This window comes from Bos grunniens, chromosome 11 (assembly GCF_055505025.1).
Source record: "Bos grunniens cultivar Pamir isolate PY7600 chromosome 11, Bosgru_T2T1.0, whole genome shotgun sequence".
Lineage (NCBI taxonomy): Eukaryota > Metazoa > Chordata > Mammalia > Artiodactyla > Bovidae > Bos > Bos grunniens.
In genome coordinates this window covers 5,128,826-5,151,454 of record NC_141175.1, presented here as the reverse complement: position 1 = coordinate 5,151,454, position 22,629 = coordinate 5,128,826, and the positions used below count along the sequence as shown (strand labels likewise).

At 53.0% G+C, this 22,629-nt stretch overlaps 1 protein-coding gene across 4 annotated transcripts in view; it reads left to right on the top strand.

Moving 5' to 3' along the window:
* Positions 1-22,408, top strand: part of CFAP77 (cilia and flagella associated protein 77) — a 152,981-nt gene extending 130,573 nt beyond the window's left edge. Inside the window, exon 6 of one of the 4 annotated variants that reach the window (XM_086324405.1) lies at positions 21,587-22,408. In XM_086324405.1, the coding sequence (XP_086180531.1) occupies positions 21,587-21,709 (123 nt within the window). In that variant the 3' untranslated portion in view covers positions 21,710-22,408. Of the gene's footprint in view, positions 1-1,945; positions 2,204-5,603; positions 6,794-13,892; positions 14,728-21,586 lie in introns of those variants that run through there. The other 3 variants (XM_086324406.1, XM_086324407.1, XM_086324404.1) reach the window with 3 other exon arrangements.
* Positions 22,409-22,629: the final 221 nt, after the last annotated feature.

Genomic DNA, 22,629 nt, shown 5'->3' with positions numbered 1-22,629 from the left:
TGGTGGCTGGGCAGTGATGCCTCCTGAGGACACTGTCCTTCACTTTCCAGTCCCACCCTGGCAGGTCCCCTCTTTGATACCAGTGGGCTCTTTTCTGCCCCTTTGAGGCACTTAGCTGCACTGCAGTTCATTCATTAACTGGGCCACTCGTTGTTCAATGTCCATCTTCCCCAGTAAAGTGTGAGCCCACAAGGGCATGTCTGTTGTGTCCCCACAGTGTCTCAGGAGCCCAGCATGGGGCCTGACACCCAGCAGTGATTAACATTTTCAATGTTAGCCGCTCAGTTGTGTCTGACTCTTTTGTGACCTCATGGACTGTAGTCCACCAAGCTCCTCTGTCCATGGGATTTCCCAGGCAAGAACACTGGACTGGGTTGCCACTTCCTCCTCCAGGGGATCTTCCCCACCCAGAAGTTGAACCTGGGTCTCCTACATCTCCTGCATTGGCAGGTGGATTCTTTACCATTGGAGCCACCAAGAAAGCCCTGACACCCAACAGGTGACCAGTAAGTGTTTGTGGGAAGAATGAATGAAGGATCGGATGAACGAATGAATGGCCAGTAATGCCCAGGAGGACAGAAGAATTGAATAGCCTTTCACAGACCCTGTGAGACCCCCTTCCCAACTTAAATGTCCCAGTGCCCACCAGCCCGGCAGCCACCGGCGGGGTCTGGACCCACAAGGGCCAGTCGTGGCTAGAGCCGCTCCTCCCTTGGGGCAGGGAGGGGGCTCTGGATGTTGTCGGGGCCCCAGGAGAGTCTTTGTGCCTCGTGTCTGTGCTGATCCGCCTGCCCCCTTCCCCACCCGGCCCCATTATGAAAGGAAAATGCGCTTCCAAAAAAGTGGAATCTGTCACGGTGATGGATAACCTAAATGGACTCTCCCCGCTCGCGAACAGATGTCGACGCTGAACTCTGTCAGAAATAATTAAACACCTTTCACACGGAAAAGCAGCAGGCAGGGCGCGGGCGCTCCCGGGCCGGGTCAGTGCGGAGCGAGCTGGCTTTCTACCCACCCGTCCCCACCGGGTGCCACTCGGGGCCCCTCCCGTCTGAGCCCAGAGGGACCACGGAGGGAGCAGAGCAGAAGCACCCCTTGGTGGGGCTCCCTTTCCGGACACACGGTTTCCAGCGCTACCTCCTGGGCTGTGCAGCCAGCAGTTGCCACGCGACGGCCAGTGCCCAGAGGGAGGGTCGGCCGACAGCTGGCGAGTGGCCTCTCTGCCAGGATGCTCACAACGAGCCGCCAGCCAGCCCCTGGGCCTGGACCAGTGACTGGCCCTCCCCGGGCCTCAGTTTCCCCACCTGAAAATGGGGTGGTGGGGCACTGGTTCTTAAGGGTCTCTTCCAACCCCAGCTTCCAGGACCAAGCAGCCACATGGTGGGAAGCACAGGGCTCGTGGAGGCTGCAGACCCCAAACTGGGGTGAACTGGGACAGGCCCTCATTCTCAGGAAGGGACATGAATTCATCGCCTCGTCCCTGAGTGGGGGGACTGCTGGGCTTGGAGCCTGCACCTTCTGTTCCTGCTGGCCGGGCTGTCTCTGCCCTCCACGAGGTGCACTGGGGGCCAGCAGAGTGGGAGACAGGGGCAGTGCGGTATGTTTGTGTGTGCGCGACTCCAGGGTCGGCCAGACCTGCGCCAGCTGGTGACCCCACCATGCCCGACCTGGCACGTGGCTTGACCTGTCCAAGGTCCCGTTTCCTCTTCTGTAAAATGGGCCTGTGCCTGTCGGCAGAGCTGCTGGAAGGGTTTGATGGGAACATGTGCACAGTGCTTAGCAGAGCACCCGACCCTTATCAAGCCGCCAATAAATGGCAGCTGCCACGAGGATGGTCCTGGTGATCACTCATTCACTTGTTCACTCATTCATTCATTTACAAACCTCATCTCTGAGCGCCTTTGTGTCAGACCCTGTTCTCAGAGCTGACAATATGCCTCCACAGGGCTGCTGGCGACAGGCAAAGAGTAAAGTGGACAGACGGCTGGTGGAGACAGGTAACTGTGCAGGTGGACGGCTAGATGGGGAAATTTGGAGAAGTTCCAGCCCTGGGCGTCCAATTCTCTCAGCCTGAAATGCTGGGGGGATGTCAACCTGAGTTGGCAGCCCCAAGTCTGGGGGTGGGGATGACCCCCCGTAACAAAAGCTCCAACACCATGCACGCTCCAGTCGGCCCAGCCTGTTCTCCGGCCTTTTGTGGAAGCCTCCCTGGGTGTCCCTGGGTGGGGAGGGGGTCTGGCTCCCCAGGACAGCCCTCCCTGGGGCCCGTTGGGAGGCAGAATTATTAACAAGTGCCCCTCTGTTCTCAAAAGTGACCCAATCTGAACCATATATTCTCTGGTCTCCTGGTATTAAATCAAGAAAAACAGACAGTTTTATCCCCTTTTACGAAAAGACTACCAACGATAAAGGACCAGAGACAAAGCCGTGGGGTGCCCCCTATGTTTACGGCTGTCCTGACAGCGGTGGTGAGAGGCTGGAGACGTGCCAGGCCCAGCAGTGGCTATATGTTGGGACACGTTACGCGGATATTACAATGTACGGTGTCACGATATTACGCAGCCACTGAAAACACCTTAACACGTTTTATTTATGTTTGGCTGTGCTGGGTCTTCGCCGTCGTGCAGGCTTTCTCTAGTTGCAGCGACCAGGGTGAGGGCGACTCTCTAGTTGCCGGGAGTGGGCTTCTCGCTCTGTCGTCTCCTTTCGTTTCCAAGCACGGGCTCTAGAGCGCTCGTGGGCTCAGTAGTTGCGGTGCCTGGGCTCGGCTGCCCTGTGACGTGTGGGGTCCTCCCGGGTCAAGGATCGGACCCCGTGTGCCCTGCATTGGCAGGTGGATTCTTATCACTGGACCAGCAGGGAAGTCCACCGCTGAAAATACTGACTTTAGCCTGTACTTATTGGCATTTTAATCATATTTCCCTGGTTTAGTATTGCTTGGCCTACATATTATTGGGGAAAGAACCTGTCTTATGTGACCCTGTCTGAATGGAGGCACCCATCCGTCACGTGGGGTCGGTGCTCCAGAACAGATGTCCGGGAGGGGGGCCCCGAGTGGCAGCAGCGGTAATTCCTGGGGTGAGTTGGAGGCTGTTTGATTTTCTCAGACTCTCTTTCCTGCAGTTTCCATTTTTATAGTGAGTACATGTAACTTTTACAAAGCCAGTTAGTTTTTTTTTGATGTTTTTTTAGGGACCTCCCTGGTGGGCTAGTGGTTAAGACTCCTGGCTTCCAATGCAGGGGGCACGGGTTTGATCTCTGGTCAAGGAACTAAGATCCCACAGGCCACATGGCAAGGCCAAACAAATGAAAATAAATAAATAGCAATGGGAATAATAAAATAATTTTTAAAATGCTTTTAAAGGGTGGGGACTCTACATCCTTCCCCGGGGTGCCTGTCCCTGTGCTCAAGCCCCTTTCGGCCCTGTTCCTCCTCATGGCTCTCGGAGCGCTCCCAGAGTTGCCGGCGAAGCCCGGTCTCCCCTAAGCAGTTTCCATCAGGCCTGAAGGTCAGAGGCCGGCACTCTCCCCCAGCCAAGAAGGCGGCTGACTTGTGGAGTCTGGACCTCTATGGCTAAGTCTGTGTTATAATTGCCAAGATCCACTCTAGAGGGGGATTTGCCCAAGCACCTCGGGGTCTCTGCTTCAACCTGAACCCTCCGCCTCTCCCCCACCAAGCCCTCTACAGCCCCGATACCCCACCGACATTACATAGTCATTCAGTCACTAAAGTATGAACAAATTGACTATATTTTCATTTGGCTTTTGGTTTCAGCCCCACTGCTTTAGAATAATGGCCCAAGCTATTAAGCTAACAGTTTGATTTACAAGCTCCTGTGCTCTGAACGCTGGGATCAGACTCCTCTCTTTGTGGAAGACTAACCCTGCCTCGGGTCTCCTGGGCCCCTGACTCCCTAATAGAACAGGAGACAGCGAGGAAGGAAAAAAAAAAAAAAAATCAGCAGTCAGCCAAGCAGTGACACCCAGAGATGCAGCTGATTAGTGGAAGCTGCTGAATCTAAGAAAAGGATTTTCTTTCCCACCTTTAAGCTCTCTTACAAATCATAGCAGGCTGGAAGGTTAACTCTCTGTTAAAGCCCCAGAGCGGCCTCTCAGCCCATCCACCCCACAGCCGCCCTCTTTGCAGACAGCCTGCACGGTTCAAATAAAGATGGACCATTCTCCGAACGGGCATCTCCAGCCCCGAAGTCACTCCTCCAGAAAGAGCAGACTCCAGGTGGACTGGCCCTCCCCGAGGCCCCACACCAGGGATGTATTTTAAGAACACTGCCTCGCTGTCGCGTTGGAAGAAGAATCATCTCAGGGTGCCGTGTAGGGCACTGAGAGCAGGGATGGAATATGTCACACGCGGGGAGATGGGGCAAGGGGAAGAATGATTCAGAGGCCCTGATGCTCTTGACAAGTCTTCCCTAAATACAGATTCCACCCCTCACCCCCCGCCCCGCTCCATCACAAATCAGATCAGTATGCGGGAAGGCTGACTCGCCAAAGGAATAAAGGCAGGGGCTTAATTGGTTTTACATAATCCGGCACCTCAGAGAGGCAGAATTTTTAGGCACCTGCTCACGAGGTGACACTGCTGCTCAAATCATGGTGAGCCGAAGCTCTGAGAATGCGGACAAGAGGGAAAGAGGAGGCTGGGTGAGGTGGGGGCAGGCTAGAGGAGACAGAGGCAACATTTCTGGCGCTGCTGGAGAAATCTTGAAGTCTGGGCGCACCCGGGTCATGGAAGGAGGTGGCAGGCGTTGTAGGGGAGGCAGGAGCTGGCACGCGCACCAGAAACAGCCCTGCAACCTGGGGATTCCAACCCCCCCCCCAGCCCAGCTGTCCCTGTAATCTTTCCAGCACCCAGGAATTTGCAATTTAATCCAGGAGGCACTTCCGCCCTCCCCCACTTGGTGGCCAAAATATTGGGTTGGCTGAAAAGTTCCTTCAGGTTTTTCTGTAAGATGGTTGCCATTTCGTGTTGAAAATCAGCTGGAAAATAGACTAAGACCAGCCTGTTTTGACGTCAGGTATATACGTCTAATCTCTGGAGATGGCTAGAATCTCATGTTGAGTTTTGGGAGTTGATAAGACTTTCCAGGTCCCCGGTTTCTTCTTCCAGCTCATCCCCAAGAGAATCCATCCTCCGTGATCTAAAGAGAATCTCCCCGGGTTTGAGAAGGCGTTCAGGTTAACATCTGCCGCCTCTGGAAGGACTCCTTCCCCATCTCCCACGAATCCCTCGATTCTGCACATCCCCACTTGTCAGTTTCTGTCACTTGGCACCAGGGCTGTGGGCATAATGGGGGTCCTAGCAGCCTGGCATGTGGCCAGCAGGAGGGTCTCGCAGATAAACAACATCAAATCACCTACTCAGATAATTCGGGGTTCATTCAAACTGAGGTTTGTCAACAGGGCAGGCAGGATGAATGCAGAGGCTGGTATCCTCGTATCCACGAGCCGCAAGCAAAAAACACAGCCTCCCTGGTTACCCTGGGAGATGCCAAGTTCATGGACATCAGAGAACACAATGCATCGGGGAGGAAGTGACACAATGGTGATGTTTTCTCTGGCCTCTTCCTTTCCTCTGCTCAAAGGGATCCTGGGAGATGATGCCTCCACGGTGCAGACAACCGTGGATAGTTTGACCAAAGTCCACTGGCTGGAGGCATGGCGGGAAGGACATCCAAGAAGATGGGGCTCCTGGAGGACAGCGGAAAGCCTCACCAACAGCTCGCACATTTCAAGAGCCGCCGAGGGGCTCCCCTGCGTGCTCTGAAGGACGGTCTTGTGTTGTGTCAATGCTCACAGCAACCCTACGTGACAGGGATAAGTCATGCCATCTCAGAGATGAGGAAACCAAAGCTTGGAGGCTTCAGTGGCCACTGTTAAAAAGTGGCAGGTGGTGGCTGAGCCCTCTGGCCTGCTACCTCCAGGCCTCAAGCCCTGGAAGGGCTGATAAATACTAAGGACCTGCAACTGAGGTCAGGGACCAGTGAGGGCCAAACGCAGGACCTGGGAATGAAAGCAAAGGGTAGTCAGAAACTCAGGTGTTTATAGGTGTCCAGAGGGTCGTGGCTGGCCCTGCTCTGGCTGATTGAAGCCCTCACAATAAACAAAACTTCCCACTGCCCTGATAGACTTTAGACCTTGACAAAGCCCCTGAACATTTTTTAAATTGCAGCTCGGCCCCAAGGCTAAAGAGGAAAGAGCCCATTGATCGGGGGTTCAAGCTTGTTGTATCAAATGATGCAAGGCAGAGATGGAGCCCGGCAGCAGGGCTGAACCCAGGGGGCATGGAAACTACGCTGGTGCTCCAGAACCCAGCCTGCCTCTGCCTCTGCATCTGTAAAGTGGGGATCACAGCAGAATCAGATGCAACTGTGCATGGACAGCACGTGGCAGGGGCCTGGCTGGGGCAAGGTCACGGAGCAATCGCGTCTCTGAGTCGGACAGGGCTTTGCCATCTGCTCTTCTAGAAGAACAGTTCTCAAACTTGGCTGTGCCTGGAGTCCTCTGAGAGGTTTAAAATGCAGATTCCAGGTCACCCCCCGCCCAGGGCCCCCAGTCCAGTGGGTCTGGGGTAGCTGCCAAGCCTGCATTTTCAGTAAGTAGCTCCCCAGCTCCCTGGGTCCGTGTCATCTCCTCCTACACAGATGTGTTCAAAGCGCATATTTACCAAGTCAGGCAGCGCCCTTTCATATATTTGACATAAAGCAGGCCAGGGGTTCAAAAGGAACGTCCCATTGGAGGCAGGCTGTTGTTTATTAAATAGCCGTAAGGTTTATGAATGTCGGTCTTTTTTTTTTTTTTTTTGGTGATGTTGCACAGTATGCAGGATCTTAGTTCCCTGACCAGAGATCAAACCTGTGCCCCCTGCAGTGGAAGCATGAGTCCTAACCACCAGACCTCCAGGGAAGTCACTGGATGTCTGTCTTAATCTGCTCAGAACACTACTACAAAAATACCGTAGGCTGGGTGGCTTAAGCAATGGATATTTATTTCTGGTGGCTGGAAGTTGGAAATCAAGGTGCCAGCATGGACAGGATCTGATGAGCCTCTCTTCCTGGCTTATGGACAGCCACCTTCTCACTGTGACCCAAGCACTCCAGCATCTCTTCCTAAAAGGGCGCTAATCCCATCATGGGGGGCCCATCCTCATGACCTCATCTAAACTTAACCACCTCCCAGTGCCATCACCCTGTGGGGCAGGGCTTCACACACACATTTTAGAGGGACCCACTTCAGTCCACAGCAGCTTCCTTTTCAAGTTCACTCAAAGCTCTGCCCGCTTGTACCTCCTTCCACCTCCAGGTCATGTCTCTCCCTTTGGAACCCCGCGGAGCCATCTGCTTCCCCTTCTAAGTAACAGCCCCGCAAATACCTGGAGTAAGATACTGCTTTGTCACTGATGTCCTGGTTCTGGATTGTTCCTCCAGGCAGAGTTCCGAATGTCGGAAGGTGAGACCCTGTGTTGCAGGGACCATGGGTCACCTGAATGCCATGATGTCTGCCACACAGCTTACTTTCTCTCCTTCTCTCCACCATCACAGAGGATTTGTCGACTGGAACTGCCTTTCTACATATTTTTGAACAAAACTGCAGGTACAAATATTGAAGAAAATAAAACCCCCTTCTCCTTATAGGTTTAGCTGAAGGAGATGGAGAGGATCTTTAAGGATGTTTGAATCTCAGAGGCATTTCTAAGGACTCTGTTGCTTTATCTCAGGCTCCTAACCCAACCATCCATCAGTGCAACAATCCATCCATCAGTCCAACCATCCATCTATCCATCCATCAGTCCAACCATCCATTCATCCATCCATCTGCCCATCCATCCATCCATCCATCCATTTATCCATCCATCCCTCTGTCCATCCAATAATCCAGCCAGGATTTGTTGAACGTCCACAGGGCACCCCTAGCAGTCAAGTAAGGTCCCCTGTCCATTGACATTTCCCAGGAACAGCGTCTGGAATATGGCATCAACGTCCTTGCTGTCCAGTTGACGACCCTTAACTCTAATATTCCTGTTTGTGACTTGACAGGATCAGTCTTCTCAACCACAGAGTCTGTTCCTCCTTAAAATATACTGGAAGAATCTTCCTGCTTATTATTCTAAAAAGAGAAAAGGGGAAAGTCAACACCAAGCCTGTACCCCACCCCAGTGAGCCACGGACACCGCACATCTGAGTATGTCCCCAGCTTCCCTGGCAGCAACACAGGAGTTGTTCAACAGCCAATATGAATAAGCGATAAGGCGCTGACGGGCACTGCGTGGACAGCTCAGCAAAGGACTTAATTTGCAACCAAGCACAAAATCAAAGAGTCTGTCAACCGAGGAACCATGCGCCTGGATAACCACCTTGCCGCTACCTGGGAAAGCACTGTCAGGTAAATTTCCAGAGAAAGTAATTAAGGAATCCCCATTGCCTAAACTCGGCAGCAAAATCGGAAGCTCTGGAATTCGATGCTCGCCAGGGATCTGGTGTCTCCTCCCAGCTTGATCCTTCATCACAATGAACAGTAGAAGTTTATGAAGAAGTGGGCTGGTGCGACTCCCCCCTCGCCCTCGGGAAGATGCTCTCTAGCACCGCGTGGTCTGCTCGTGTTGTCTTGGCAGAGAAGCAGTAGGCAGCAAATGAGACCCCTGCTTGCGGGGCCGGGGTAGGAGGGGTGAGATTAATACACAAATATATAGCCCTCTCTGAGATCTGGCAGGCGCCAATTAATATTTATCAAGTAACCACAGCACGCACAGTACCAAGTATCCACATGGAAAACACAGTCCAGGGCGTCGGGGAGTCTACCCTCTGACTCAGAAAGCTACGAGCGGATAGATGCTCCGTGTGCTTGGAGGCCCCCGTTGCTGATGGGAGGACCCATTGGGAGTTTAGGTCAGTATCTGCAGCTAGCGGCCTCCTCTTTCTGAGACGATGAGCAGTTCTCAACCAGGCATCCTCACCGCCGCGGCCTCCATGGGGTGAGCACCCGGGTCTCCGGGGCCTGCCCTGTTCACAAAGGTTCTCCGTCAGCACATCGCCTCCTCCCCTAACTCCCTCCTTCATTTGAGTTTAAAACAAAAGAAGTCTATTCAAGTAAAGGAAGTTCCGCTGCCCACTGCAGATTAGAACCCCGCCGTGACCATCCATGTCCTGACAGGTCTAAGTGGGGTGGGCGGGTGAACCTGTCCAGCTGGGATAGCCCTCCACCCCGGCAGGCTGACCCCCCTCCAGCCAGACGCCTCTGGGCCACCTTCCAGAAGAAGAGCACCAAGCAGACGCCCATCATCTGAGCTCTGAAAAGGCTAAGGGGAGACCCCCCCACTTCCTGGCAGCTCTGCTTGTCACGGTGCATGCTGACAACCCCATTGAAAACAGCCCTCGCCGCCACTGTGAAGCTCTTTCCGTCTCCCATTCAGTCCTTTCTCAGACAGTTTTTGAAAGGCGAAGAAAAGTCTGGAAAACGCTCGCCTCCAGCCCCCCCACCTCCACCCCCAGCCCCATCACCGAGGGAGAGGGGCAGCAGCTTGGGGGGAGCCGGGCTACCGAGCAGCCTCACCTGGCCCCACGGTGCACCGCCTCCAATTAAATCAAAATGGTTTGTTTTTAATGGTCTTTTACACTGACAAGTGGGCGATCATTTTGGGCCCACGAGCTGTCAGGGAACCGAGGCAAATCCTCCGTTGATAATGCCCAATGCTTCCAATTAGGAGCCGGGGCCGCTCCCGGCGTCCTAACGATTCCCCAGCCGCCCCCCAGGCCCCTTTGGCGCGGGCTGTTTCTTCTTCCTCCTCCGCCGCAAATTACTGACACAAAACGGAAAGGCCCCGCGTCTTCTCCGCCACGCCAGGCCCGGGCCCTGTTGGGCTTAATGAGCCGATGGAAGTTTCGTGGCTCCGGCGCTAAATTCTTTTCTTGTTTGACAGCTGCTCGGCTAAGGCGAGTGTTGACCTTATAAAAGATTTAGTGTTTCTCATTATTTTCTGTCAAGCTTCACAAGTGATGGCTCTGCGGTTATCATTTGCATCCTGGGGTGTGCGTGCGTGTGCGTGCGTGTGTGTGTGCGTGCGTGTGTGTGTGTGTGTGTGTAGGGGGCTCCGGTGGAGACGGGGAAAAGGGGCTTTCTCTGCCCGAGTTGCATTTGGTCCCCACACACCAGCTCCCGGCCTGACACCCTTCTCCTGGGGACTTTCAAAGAGAAGGTAGGAAGCAGAGCCAACGTGACCGGATGATTCGGTGGCTTCCAGGCCTCCCACATGGAGCTTCTGCAGAGGCACCCTGAGGCAGGCGGACTCCCAGAGCCCGTGGGAGCTGGCCCAGCCCGTGGTGGATGTGCCGGACAAAAGGACCGGCTGGGGCGGATGTGGGGCTGAGCACAGTTCAGAACCACACTCAAGCTTTATCACCGGGAACTTACGCTACTTACAGGCTCCATGGAAAGCCACGACCAGCACGATTCTGGCCTCTGCATCCGAAATGAAGGTTTAATGGTTTTGAAAAGCAGAAGCAATTTCTCTAAGTGGCATGCATCACTGTCCCCTGTGGGATGTCCCCTGTGGGATGACTATGGAGCATGTGTTAGTCCTTATTTGTCTCCTGCGCCTACGCCCAAGGCGGGTCGGGGGGCCCATTTTATAAATAACAAGACTCTGGGGAGTCCATGCTGGCTCTTTCACCAGCCTCCTGCTGGTCCCTCCGTCTCCTCTCTTTCATTCTCTGTGTTCTCCCCTCCTGCTAACCTACCCACTGGCCATCCCGGGTGAGGGTGCCCCAAGGTTGCCCCGAAAGGGAGAGAGACAGTTCAGGGCAGGTGGACACATGGATGTCTTCTCCAGGGGTTCTGAGTCTTTGTGCCCCCTCCTTGTTACCATGGGAGACCCTGTTTTGATCTCTTAGAGCAAATCCACGGCACACTCTCCCTCCCGTGCCCATGGCAGACCTTGCTAATCAATCACAGCACACTTTTTCAGGAGCCTCTATTTAGCCTGAGAATATTTTATGACCAAATGTGGCCACATCGTGATGGGGAGTGCTGCCTACTTGCCATTCCTGCCTTAGAGGGGCCATTTGAATAAACTGCCACGCTACCGCATAGGGGAAACTTGAGGATGTTAGCTGAATGAAAGAAGCTGATCACCAAAGACCATGTACTGTATGACTTGATCATCAGGGAATATCCAGAATGGGCAAATGTCTAGAGACAAAGAGTAGATTTGTTGTTGCAGGGGCTGGAGGGAGGGAAACGTGGTGCAATTCCTAGGGGTCCAAGGTTTCTTTCTGGAATTATGAAAATATTCTAAACTTACATTGTGCTGGTGGTTGCATAGCCCTATGAATATATTAAAAATCATTGATGTATACACTTCTTTGGGAGAAAACTTTATTTTTTTCTTTAAAATTTTTTAAATTTAATTTTTATTTTATATTTGAGTATAGCTGATTTGCAAGCTCATGTTAGTTTCAGGTGAACAGCAAAGATTTATATACTTGGGGTGAATTTTATGGTGTATGAATTATATCTCAATTGTTATTGTTGTTTAGTCACTAAGTTATGGACTGTAGCCCACCCGGTCCTCTGTCCATGGGATTTCCCAGGCAAGAATACTGGAGTGGGTTACCATTCCTTCTCCAGGGGATCTTCCCGATCCAGGGATCGAAGCTGTGTCTGCATCTCCTGTATTGCAGGTGGATTCTTTACTGCTGAGCCACCAGGGAAGCCCTTATATCTCAATAAAGCTATTTTAAAAATTGGGGAAAAGCAGCCCACTGGAGTCAGATGAGTGCTCATCGCCCAGATTCTGTCTTTGGAGCCCCGAGCAGGGTGATAATGGGGCCCCAAGAAATGGCCTCAGATGAGGGAGGGTCCAGGGTGTCCTCAGCCTCCCCAGTGAGATACTGTGCCTCTCACTTTCATTGTTGTTGTCGTTCAGTTGCTCAGTCGTGTCTGACTCTTTGTGACCCTGGACTGTAGCCCGCCAGGCCCCTCTGTCCATGGGATTCTCCAAGAAAGAATACTGGAGTGGGTTGCCATGCCCTCCTCCAGCGGATCTTCTCCTGGAATTTGCTCAAATTCACATCCAGTGAGTTGGTGATGCTATCTAACCATCTCATCCTCTGCCGCCCCCTTTTCTTTTTGCCTTCAATCTTTCCCACCATCAGGGTCTTTCCCAATGAGTCAACTCTTCGGATCAGGTGGCTATAAGTATTGGAGCTTCACTTATCTGGAGCCTATTAAACTTAGACACTGAAGGAGCAGAGATGGGCACCAACCCAGAGTTTTTTGGAAAATTCAAACACCCTGCCTTGGGATTGCCCTGTGATTTATCTACCAGCCTCTGGCAAACAGATTCACTGTTCAATTTTGATCTCAACTGCTGCCGACTAGCCTCAGCTAATCCTCGGGAATGATCTAGAGATTTTGTTTGGCTTCTGGAAGTAGCAAATCGATTCTCCTGCTCAAAGACAAATGCAGGACTGTCTTTTCTTCTGCCCCACCGAGTCTCAGGAACTTCACAGTCTGTGGAGCAGAAACCTGGTTCCCAGGCCCAGCTGTGCCACGTAGAAGCTGGGGCTCCTTGAGCCAGTGTCTCATCCTGAGAATCAGTCTCCTCTGTTTCCAGTGAAGATGCCCTGTCCCGACTCCTTGCCCCCTCCCCCTTCACCTGACACGGTCCCCCGCAGTCCCACGTTAGATCTTGCAGGCAGGCAGGAAGTTTGTTTTCTAAGCCCAGGTTTGGCTGTTCTCTGAAAACACAGCATGTGTCAGCAGAGTGGGTCAGGCCCTGTGTCCTTGCTCCATCTATTTTTGGACCGCAGAGAAATTAGAGCTGTAGTAGAATAACAATTTAGGGGACCAGATGTCTCAAGAGAGACTGCCGCCCTTGTTAATTACTTACACTGCAGACCTGCTCCATCAGAGTCCAGGACCCACCGCTTCCACCAGCGACATCCTACATGGATTTGTGTTCTACGGGGCCTCTGACCTCCAGCTGCCCGAGCTTGACAGAAATTACTGACCTGGGACTGATCCATAATTTTCAAGTACCTCTCATTAGAGGAGACAGCCTCTCAATCTTTTAAAGCGAAATCTCTCTCCCAGTCACCTGAGCGGCTGTCACTTAAAAAAAAAACCTAAACTAAAATCTCTATAGCTGTCATTTTTTTTTTTTTTTTTTTTAGTTCTTGGGGAGATTTTTCTGTTGTTGTTAACTCGGCTATTTCTTCTCAGATTCTACCCGGACTTCTTGGCCCCCAGACTGGGCATTGGAGATTTTAGTGTCCAGTTGGGGAATCGTTGTGTGGCTCATGAGAGGGTTTGGGAAAGCAGCCTGGCCCCCCTGCCCCTTTTAGGAGGATGTGTCAGGGTGGGGGGGACTGTGGGAAAGCTGCTCCATTTGTGAACTCGACAGTGGTGATCAAAATCTCTAGATCGTTCCCAAGAATTAGCCCCCTCCCACCAGGGGCTCAAGCCAAAGTCACACACCACTGGTAATGACCCTGGAGACGGGACTCAGGATTCCCATGGAATCCAACACAAATCACCAGCAAATAAGTCTCTAAATTGTGGGTGTGTGGAGGGAGAGACTTCTGGCCCCAAGCTGCTTCTCCAAAACGCAGCTTGAAAATCATCCCTCGTGTTTTCATCTTAAAAAGACAAATAAGGGAACAGATAAAACCGAAGCTCTCTCTGCTTCCCTGTCCTCCCCTCTCCCTCCCAGAGGGGAGGCCAGGCAGGACTTCTGGGCATATTCTTTCCTCCAATTTCTTTCCATTTGACTAGATTCATGCAGAGGCTTGAATAACACAGGGGATCATTGTGTAGGTTTAGAAATTGTCAAATAAATGGCATCCTACTTATGTTCCTTTCTTGCATCTTACTTGCAGCCTGTGAGATCTAGTTCCCCGATCAGGGATAGAACCTGGGCCCCCTTCACTGGGAGCATGGAGTCCTAGCCACTGCACCACCAGGCAAGTCACTGCTGCTGCTGCTGCTGCTGCTAAGCCGCTTCAGTCGTGTCCAACTCTGTGCGACCCCACAGACGGCAGCCCACCAGGCTCCCCCATCCCTGGGACTCTCCAGGCAAGAACTCTGGAGTGGGTTGCCATTTCCTTCTCCAATGCAAGAAAGTGAAAGGTGAAAGTGAAGTCGCTCAGTCGTGTCCGACTCTTAGCGACCCCATGGATTGCAGCGTAACAGGCTCCTCCGTCCATGGGATTTTCCAAGCAAGAGTACTGGAGTGGGGTGCCATTGCCTTCTCCACACACAAGCATAAGAACTCAACAAACACCAAAGGGTCTGATTCACACAGATCACTTTGGCACCAAAGAAAATAAATTAGAAAATCAGTCACAGACGTAACTAATGAACTTGCCTGGAAATGTAAAACCCTATTTATAAATAACTTCAGGACGAAAGAAGAAATCCGAATGAGATTTGATGGAGATTAGATGAAAAGAGAATCAAACAAAAATAAATATTCTCAAAACTTGTGAGATGAGATAAAAGAAAATTTAGAGGGAAACATAGTTGCCAATGCTATGTTTTATAAATGTTGATATTAGGGGAAAAAAGAAAGATTAAAAGGCAATTACAGCTAAGCAGACAACTCTAGACGCTGGAAACAGAACAACAGAGAGACTTCAAAGAAGGAAACCACAAAGTCAAGAGCAAAATTAATGAACGTCAAAGGCACAATTAAAGATATCAATCGGATGAAAAGTTGATTCATTGCAAGTAGACCGGAAAAGCACAGAGGCTTTCAAATGAATTGGGAAATGGGATCCAGGAATCCAGATCCCCTGGGGCAGAGTGGGGACCATATGACAGGGGCAGGGACCTCAGGAAATGGTGATGGAGTGGCTCCTGGTGTCAGCTCTGCCCAGGACCATGGAGACCCTGAGAGAATCACTTCCCACCTCTGTGCCTTGGCTTTTCCATCTGTATAATGGGAGAGTTGGAGATACTGATCTCTGAGGTCTCTTTCAACCCTAGGTTTCTGGGAATCTTTTATTCCAATCTGGTTACAGAGAGGCAAAGGGTATCATCCAGGCAGGGGATTGTGGTCCCTAACAAATCTTTTTTTAAGGCTTGATGGTGATAATTGCTCACCTCCCCGGCCTTGTCTCTGTGTCCCCCAGCCACACTCACTGGCTTTCATTCTCTCCCGTTTGGCCACATTTGCTCAGGGTTTGGGCTGGTCCCTCTCATCTAGAACATCTTTGCCTTCCTCTTCTGGATAGCTCCCTCATCCTCTCTAGAAAGACCTTCCTGCCGCCAGATGGACTTAGAATTCCCCAGTCCACAGTGCTACTAATTGCCATTAAATGATGCCATGTACAGTGCGTTCAGCGGCCGCCTCTTGTGCCATCTCGCAGGGTCCGTGTGGGCTGGCCTTATTCACCAGCACGTCCCCAGGATGTCCTGTGTAGTGCAGGCACCTGGTCCTTATTTGAGCAATGTATTGAGATGCTCCCCATTCAAACAGGACCAGCGCCTTTGCCAACCTGCCCATCCTGCTCCCAGGGCTGCTGGCAGGCCAGTGGCGCTTGCCTCTTATTTACCTGCATTGACCTGAGAGTGACTCAGCTCCATTCAGCAGAGCTGTCTCCTGCCAAAGCCGTTACAGTTTCTTAGCTCCAGGCAGAGACAGACTGCAGATGGCTTAATTTAGAAGCATCTCGGAAGGAATTCTTTGCTCCATAGCTCTTCATCCTTTGACTCCGGGGGTCTGCGGGGTCGTGACCACACGCGCTTGAGGCCTGACTTGTGGTTAGGACCCTCATCTCTGGTGGAGCTGCTATTTTGGGAGGAGAGAGTGTGCAGGCGGGCGGGATGGGAGCTGCCTGGTTTCCAGCAGGGCCTTTCCCTTGACTCATTTCCTGGGCATTTGTTAAGAGAGTGGAGTTTCTCAGTGAGGATCTGGGGCCGGGAGGACCCCACGGTGCTGGGGTTCTGTGAGACCTGGGGCGAGTGACCTAACCTTCTGGGGCCCCTGGCTCCCCATCTGTAAGATGGAGACAACAGTGCATGCTCTGAGGCTTGTGTTAAATAAGTGCACTGCGCCTGGCAAACAGCAAGTCTGTTACCAAAACAGCCATGGGCCCAAGGTCCCAGTCGCTGGTCTCCAGGGCACATTCTGCAAAGGGGCACTTGCTTCTTGGTGTTCTGAAAGCCGAAACACCCCTCTCCATGAACTTCCATATTCTGCTTCGGGAGCTGGGGACTTCATGGGTACAGAATAGGCCCCTTCTCTTCTCTTTCTGTCTCGTGGACTCCCCTGGTGGTTCAGACAGTAAAGAATCTGCCTGCAATGCAGGAGACCCGGCTTTCAATCCCTGGGTCGGGGAGATCCCCTGAAAAGGGGAATGGCAACCCACTCCAGCATTCTTGCCTGGAGAATTCCATGGACAGAGAAGCCTGGTGGGCTACAGTCCATGGGCTCACAAAGTGTTGGATACAACTGAGTGCCTTTCACTTCTCTTTCTAAAGAACAGTCCCATGAGGGCCGGGGAGTCAGCTTCTGCTTGAGTGAGCTCTCTGGAGAGTCCCCCAGCCCCAGCCACTAAGCATCTCCTTTGATTTTTCACCTTCTCCCTCTGCTGACACCATTTCCTGTGCTGTGTTCCCCTGCCAACCCTCTCATCCCAATCCTCCCAGGCCATAGTCAAGTCCCACCTGGCCTGAGAAGCCCTCCCTGAGCACCTGAAGCCTGGTGAATTACGCCCCCTTCCTTCCTTCACTCATCCACTCATCTGTTCGGTATTTTCAACTTTGTTTCAACACATCCTGAATGCCAGGCCCCATGCCAGGCACTGGGGGTCGTTGGGGAACAGGGCAGGTGCAGACCCCACCTTACAGGGCTCTGGGGCTGGACACTCACCTGTGCTCCCCTGGGTCCCTCCCATGCAAGACTGAAGTCATCCATCCCATGAGTGACTTAACTCTGAGAAAGTCCAGCAGGAATGGGAATCCTTCAACAGCAGGGACCACATACTAAATGCCTGCCTCCCACATGTCAGCCCGGTGCTGCTGAGAACACAGTAGGTGTCAGAGTGTGTTGTCAGTCACTGGGGCGAACCTCTTGTGCCCCAAACACCCCTGTAGAAAACCAGGGGGACATGGAAACAGGAACACCAAAGCACAAAGGGTGTGGCACTTCACTGTGCTTGGCAGTTAGGTACTTAATAAATACTTTTTGATGGATGGATGAATGAATATTTCTTCCTTGACAAAGTTTCCAAGGAAGGAAAAAGAAAACTTCCCCTGGGCTTCTCTTTTGTTTGTGTGCTGATGTTAACCTGATTACCTCTAAGCTGAGCAGCACCTAGGACCTAGATCCTCCTGCCATCTACTCAGGAGACTAGTGTTCCAAGCCCCCTGCCACTAGCATTGCACACAATCACATCACCCACTGTCAGCACCACCCACCATCAGCACCACCCACCATCAGCACCACCCACCATCAGCACCACCCACCATCAGTACCACTCACCACCCATCATCAGTACCACCCACCATCAGCACCACCCACCATCAGTACCACTCACCACCCATCATCAGTACCACCCACCGTCAGCACCACCCACCATCAGCACCACTCACCAACCACCATCAGTACCACCCACCATCAGCACCACCCACCATCAGTACCACTCACCATCAACACCACTCACCACCCACCATCAGCACCACCCACCATCAGCACCACTCACCACCCATCATCAGTACCACCCATCATCAGCACCACCCACCATCAGCACCACCCACCATCAACACCACCCACCATCAGTACCACTCACCACCCACCATCAGTACCACCCACCACCAGCACCACCCACCATCAATACCACCCACCATCAATACCACTCACCAACTGCCATCAGTATCACCCACCATCAGCACCACCCACCATCAGTACCACTCACCACCCACCATCAGCACCATGCACCGTCAGTACCACTCACCAACCGCCATCAGTACCACCCACCATCAGCACCACCCACCATCAACACCACCCACCATCAATACCACTCACCACCCACCATCAGCACCACCCACCATCAGTACCACCCACCACCAGCACCACCCACCATCAATACCACCCACCATCAATACCACTCACCAACTGCCATCAGTATCACCCACCATCAGCACCACCCACCATCAGTACCACTCACCACCCACCATCAGCACCACGCACCGTCAGTACCACTCACCAACCGCCATCAGTACCACCCACCATCAGCACCACCCACCATCAGCACCACCCACCATCAACACCACCCACCATCAATACCACTCACCACCCACCATCAGCACCACCCACCATCAGCACCACTCACCATCAGCACCACTCACCACCCACCATCAGCACCACTCAGCATCAGCACCACTCACCACCCACCATCAGCACCACCCACCATCAGCACCACTCATCACCCACCATCAGCACCACTCACCATCAGCACCACTCACCACCCACCATCAGCACCACTCACCATCAGCACCACTCACCACCCAGCATCAGCACCACCCACCATCAGCACCACGCCCCATCAGTCACTGGTGGCTCCTGGCGTTCCCGAGTTCTGGCCTCATCACTCCAGTCTATGGCTCTGTCTTCACATGGCCTTCCCCTCTCCCTGTGACTTTTGTCTCTTACAAGGATGCCTGTCATTAGATTCAGAGCCCACCTAAATACTTGGGATAATTCTCATCTCGAGATCTGTAATTATATCTAGAAAGCCCCCTTTCACAAATAATGGTCACAGTCACAGGTCCTGGGGTTAGAATGTGGATGTGTCTTTGGCCGGGAGGTCACCATTCAGTCCTTTCGAGAGCCACAGGGATGCGTGGACTTCAGGGCTGTGCTTCCCAGTGAGGAATGGCTGGCGCCTGCCCCCCGGGTCAGGACTATTGCCACTCTGGATGCCACAGATGACCATGGAGGTCAGCTCAGCATCTCCATTGGCCGGGGTGCCCAGGAGGTCTTACTGAGCGTCTCTAGCTGCCTTCTGGGAAGCACGGGTGTCAGGAGACACATGTCACTGTCTACAAGCCCCTGTCCCATGCCAGAGGGGACGCAGGATAGACCCTGGAAAAGGCCTTTTGTTTACGGCTACTTCCGTCCTGCACGAAGTATTGGACCTTCTCTCTTCTCAGTACCTTCCGTGAGGCCACTTGGTAAGTTTTCTGAATCAGGAGACCAAGCTGAGAACAGCATTGTGGTGTGTCATGTAGACACTGCTGTATTTGAGATGGATAACCAAGCCTTGAGCCTGGGCTTGAGTGGCCTTTGGTGACAGTGGGATGGGCCCGCCCAGGGGGACTCAGAGCTTTGGGCCTGGGCTTGGGCCCTGCCTGGGGAACAACCCTGATGCACGGCCCAGAAACGGGAGGCCTGAGGCTGGAGCTGGGACGGCTCCCGGAAATGCCACCACGAGTGTCCACAGAGGGACTGGAGAAGCATGTCCATGAATCTCCTGCACTATTTGTTCCTTAGGACTTGTGGGCACATATTTTCCCAGAGGAGCGGGTCATGGCTTTCTGCAGAGACTCCAGAGGGCCCACAGCCCCCAGAGAATGAGGGATGCAGATTTATGTCCTGGAGTAGCTTACTCAATCTACTCATCACCATTTGATTTTTTTTTTTTACCAGTTTCTAATAAGTTTTTGCAGTGCCCTTCAGACGCAGCCAGAGCGGCAGCCATGGCAGAATATTCTAGAAGGAATCCAGAACCTAGTACCCAGGGGTTCATGGTGGGGGGAGTGCTAAGGCAGAGCTTCTCTGTCCCTGATTCCCTTTGGGGCCAGCCCTGGACCAACTCTGCTCTGGGCCTCAGTTTCCTCACCTGTAAAAATGAACACAGTGGAGTTAGATCCCACTGGGCTCTGCATGCACCCTGACTCACTGTCTCCCTGGACCTGAGGTGTCCCACCCTAACCTGTGACCGAGACCTTGGACTGGGGGAGCTGACGGGGTCCGCAAGGAGGTCGAGCTCTGGTGAAAGTCATGACCTCCCCCCGGGGGTGGGGGTCCCCAGGCCACGGTGAGTCCTGATGGGGACCAGGGTATGGGACACAGAGCACAAAGAAGTTCCCTGCAAGTTCCTCCCACCTCCCCTCTGTCTGTGAGCGCTAAGTTGCTCCAGTCGTGTCCAGCATTTTGCAACTCTACCAGACTCCTCTGTCCATGGGATTCTCCGGCAAGAATACCGGTGTGGGTTGCCCTGCCCTCCTCCAGGGGATCTTCCTGACCCAGGGATAAAACGGGTGTCTCTTACGTCTCCTGCATAGGCGGGTGGGTTCTTTACCACTAGAGCCACCTGGGAAGGCCTGCCTTCCCTCTGTTTCCTTTTAATTCTTCATCTGCTCTCCATTTCTCTTTTTTCTCAGCTCTGTGGTCTTAGCTAACCCCTGCAGGGAGGGGTCCCTTGGCCTGGCTCTTGACGAGAACCGGTGGCTGTGCTGGCCATGTGGGTCCCACCTTATCCTGAAGACACAGCAGAGCCTTCAGCTGCTCCAGCGGACCCTTCGTCTGGACCACCACGTCCCCTCGTGACCCTGAGCTGTGGGGGGCCCCAAGGCCAGCACACATGCAGCCCCCTTACCATGGAACCCCCAGTTCCTCCTATAAGCCCCCTTTGTTCCCCAGAGAGGCCCTGACTCTGGGGAGGGTCAAGTCCATCTCTTTGTGCTCCTCGCAGCCCCCAACCACTCCACGGACTCTCATGAAACAGCTGTAGCCATCATCCACATCTTTTCCCCACCCCTGCCCCTGCCCCCCGCCCAAGAAAAGTGAGTTCCCCTCGTTCACTGCAGGACCCAGTGCCTGGCACAGAGCTGTGCTCAGAGCTTAACACGTGTGGCCTGAATGAATGAATGAATGAACGGATGCATGCCTAAACAAGCAAGCCTGAATGAACCCTTTCTACCCCGTGCCTCCGTAGAAGAGAAATGCCATTTGGGGGGGATTCTCATATATTTGGAGGTGCTGCAGCAGACCTAGGAGACAGAAGGGTCTCCACTCATCACCACTTCTCGAGAGGGAAAGACTGGTCAAAATACTGACTGCACAACAATTTAACAGCAGAGGCCCCCACGCCTTGCGTCTGGCTCTGGTTCTGGCCCAACTGTCAGCCGCGGGGATGGGGGTGGGGGTCAGATGGTCTTACAGTGACAGACAGGGCTCCAACTGTGCCTGGAGGCCCCCCTTGGAGAGAGTGGTTCGTTTGGGGTTTTAATGGTGGAGAATCAGCTTTGAAGGATGATGCTGGCTGAGAGGTCCCACTGCCTGGTGACCCCCATCACCGGCAGCTGATATTTATCAAGTGCACGTTATCTCGGCAACAAGCAAGACAGAAGGAAAAACGCGGGCACCGGTCAGCTCTGCTCTGACGCCCCTCCCTGTCCCACGGTGGGTCCCCCCACCTTCACCCTGGAACACCAGGACAGCACTTTCCCTCCACTTGGTTCCCTCTGTCAGAGACGTTCATTATCAAAGGTGGAAGGATGGGGCGTCCCCAGGGGAGCCCTGGAGCACTCAAGCCCGCTGACTTGGCTCTCCCTCTGTCCACAGGTGGGCCCCCATCTCGCAACCTTCCCCACCGAGGCCGATCGCCAGAGAGCCTTCAAAGCCCACCGGGAAGAGTGTGCCGTGCGCCAGGGGACCCTGAGGATGGGCAACTACACCCACCCCTAAAGCCTGTCTGATGCGGTAGAAAATTCTCTGAAGGACTCACCTGCTTTGCCCAAATCACACAAGACACTCCCCCATTGCTCCAGGTTCTGCCTCGGCCAGGACCTCAGACTCGGGTCTTGGATGACTTATTTTTGCTAAGAGCCCCCTTTAGAGTTAGCCACTCTCGCTCCCCTTAGCCCCAGCAATCCCTCACTTAGGGACTCCCCTCCAGCAGGACTCTACCTCGCTTCTCAAGCCCCAGGCTGATAAGAGAAACTCAAGTTTCATGGCAGATTTTATAGGCTCCAGACTAAGGCTCTGTCCTCAAGTATTAAAAACAACCCAGGTATTTGCTGTAGAGAGTGTGACAGTGTCATGCTTTGAAAACCCTCATTTAGTATTCCAAACATGAGATTTCATTTCTTTTTTCGGGGATGCCTGATATCTCTCCATGGCAGTACTATCTCTCTGGGGCCCCTGACGGCAGGAAGAGCCCACACTCCGTACTTGGAGCGGGCCCTCACCTCTTCAGGGCTAAGTTGCCTCCACCAACACTGACCTTGGAAGGTCACCCCTCCCACCTCCTGAAAGACAATGCCCTCCAGGGATGAAAGCACCCAGACTGGGGCCCTTCGTACCTCCAACTCTCTGCAGGTCCTCTGCTTTCTCCCCACAAATTAGATACCGATCTACTTTAAATTAAAAGAGCTATTTGTCATCCTCCTCTTGTGCCTTTATTTGAAAACCGGTAAACCAGTGTGAGAATCAGCCTCAGACTCTCCAAGGGCCATGACTTTCTCCACAACATCTCAACCAGCACCTATAAAAAGTCAGGCAAACTCTTAAGTTTTAAAATCCCCTGACTAGTCTGAGGGTTCCCAGCATTGACCTTCAACTTGGATCTCTCCCCAGAATCCCACGCTCATTTATCCAACTGCGAC